The sequence below is a fragment of the Argentina silus genome, assembly GCF_951799395.1.
Source record: "Argentina silus genome assembly, chromosome: 2".
NCBI lineage: Eukaryota > Metazoa > Chordata > Actinopteri > Argentiniformes > Argentinidae > Argentina > Argentina silus.
In genome coordinates this window covers 6,022,110-6,024,609 of record NC_139656.1, presented here as the reverse complement: position 1 = coordinate 6,024,609, position 2,500 = coordinate 6,022,110, and the positions used below count along the sequence as shown (strand labels likewise).

Below are 2,500 nucleotides of genomic sequence, written 5' to 3'. Positions count from 1 at the left end.
GGGGAGAGTGATTGAAAGAGAGAAGGAGAGAGAGATAGAGAGAGACAGAGAAAACAGACAGAGAGAGAGTGATTGAGAGAGAGATTAACAGAGAGAATGAGTGAATGGCTGAGACATACAGATAGACAGAGTGTGATAGAGAACAGATTGACAGAGAGAGAGAGAGAGAGAGAGAGAGAGAGAGAGACAGAGAGAGAGAGAGAGAGAGACAGAATGGAAGCTTTGAAAAGAGAATAACAGAGAGAGATGGAGGAAATATGTGAGGGAGAGACAGAAAGGGAAAGGGTGAAAGAGAGTGAAAGAGAAGGAAAGAGAGAGAGTAATTGAAAGAGATAGAGACGTTCTGTCCCCTGTTGAAAGCCCTGTCAGCAGAGGGGGACTGCCTAAATGAGGCTGACACACACACACACACACACACACACACACACACACACACACACACACACACACACACACACACACACACACACACACACACACACACACACACACACACACACACACACACACACACAGACACAGACACAACCCCAGTGAGCCCCTACTACAACAGGTAAGAGCCTGATACACACAAACACAACAGCAACAACAGCAACCACAGATGAAAAGCCTCAAAGAGGAATCAATCCATTGGAGCCACGGAGCCACAGAGCCGTGCTCCCCAGCCCACTCCCCGGAGGATTACACATAATTGGCCCAGAAAAACACCCACATGACAACAATAACAAAGCCTTCAAACACAGACAAGAAACAACAATTAATAAATCAAAACAGGAATAGATAAATAAATGAATAAATATACATAGAGCTTTGAAATGCGGCGTCCCGGACCATTGTTCCATGCTACCTAATGGCGTAGAGACCTTGCTCGGCTCAACAACACATGCATATCTAAATGAGTGAAAACCAGATGGACATGCTAGCTGTGTCTGAGGAAAGACCATCAAGTAGCTTGGGAGCCGTGTGTGAGTCTTTGTTAGCATTCCAAAAAATACAATCGGAATATTGTAGATGGCTGGCAGCTATGAGGTAGGGCCTGTCGGAGCTGAATATGTGTTGTGTTAACTGGTGTAATGTTATAGTACTAGGGCAGTGTGTGTGTGTGTGTGTGTGTGTGTGTGTGTGCGTGTGTGTGATGTTACCTTTCGTAGTTGAAGAGGCGGGGAGCCCACTGCGCATGCTCTCCTCTGGTTCCTGAGTGAAAGAAGCAGGAGTCTGTCCATCAAATCTGTTTAGTCATCCGCAGTGTTACTGGAGGCATGGCTGTGGACCACGTCCAACAGCACGGTGATCCCGAGGGAGTGGGCGGTGTCAATCAACCTCTTCAGCTCCTCAGGGGTACCAAAACGACTGGAGAGAGAGAGAGAGAGAGAGGGAGAGAGAGAGAGAGAGAGAGAGAGAGAGAGAGAGAGAGAGAGGGAGAGAGAGAGAGAGAGAGAGAGAGAGGAGAGAGAGAGAGAGAAGGGTAGAGGAGTAGGGGGGAAGTAGGGGGGAAGATACATTTGAAGTTCAATATTTAAATAAACCAAACAAATCATACAGCAAGATAACACAGTCAAATACAGGACGAGGGAGAGTGAATGAGGAAGGTTATTTCAGTTTGATTCACTAAAAAATCCTGCCTTGAGCATCTTGCAGGAGAGAGAGAGAGAGAGAGAGAGACACAGAGAGACGTGAGACTGAGCCTATCTGCCTCAAACTGAAGAGATATCACAGGAAGGAACCACCCCCCACACACACAAAAAAAACCCAACTAATTTCCTGTGTGTGAGAGGCCAAAAAGTCTAAACTATGTCTGCCATGTGAAGGTGAGTCCAGAAGAGAAGACCAGAGCACATTTCCTCTCTAATCCTGGCTCTGGCATGCAGAGGTCTACTCGACACAATCACACTGGAGCAGAAGAGCATGGTAAAAGAGACTGTCTATTCGCCACGAAATGGATCTCTCACCACCGGCAAACATGTCAAATCCTTTAGTTTCTCAACAGGTACTGGTAACGTAAGCAGCTTATGGCAATTTGATTCGGGAACAGCGCTATTCAAATCTATTTCATTGTGTCGTTACAGCGAGCTCATTCAGATGATGTTTGCCATCCACCAAATTCGCTCGCCAACTAAAGCACCTGATAAGAATATCCTGCCCTCGATCTAAACTGTGCCCCTAGCTGATTGGCCTCAGAAGGACCAGAGGGAGGGGGGGGGGGGGGGTGTATAGAGGAGGCTAAAAGCTAGTTTTAAACACCATGTAGGCCTGGCGTGACTTAGGGGAAACAATTTAAATGAGCCAAAACAGCCTTAGAGCGACCCTGTGTGTATGAAGGCTTGCGTCACAAAGCGCTCTGTGTTATCACAGTTATACTGTTACCGCTGACCCTTTTAACCTTTCCTGTCATTACCAAATGACAACAGAGGAGATGGTAAGGGGAATGCATTTGCGTGTTTAGTCACAAACACGCGATGACAAACTCATATAGACAAAGCTATTTACTCCACACATTACC

General features: G+C 46.5%; 1 protein-coding gene across 1 annotated transcript in view; it reads right to left on the bottom strand.

The window, feature by feature from the left end:
• The window catches only part of LOC310815771 (1,4-alpha-glucan-branching enzyme-like), a 67,970-nt gene that overhangs the window by 33,617 nt on the left and 31,853 nt on the right, over positions 1–2,500 (bottom strand). The window contains 3 exon segments of the mRNA XM_083685693.1: positions 1,143–1,218; positions 1,221–1,238; positions 1,241–1,350. Coding sequence (XP_083541819.1) covers positions 1,143–1,218; positions 1,221–1,238; positions 1,241–1,350 — 204 coding nt within the window.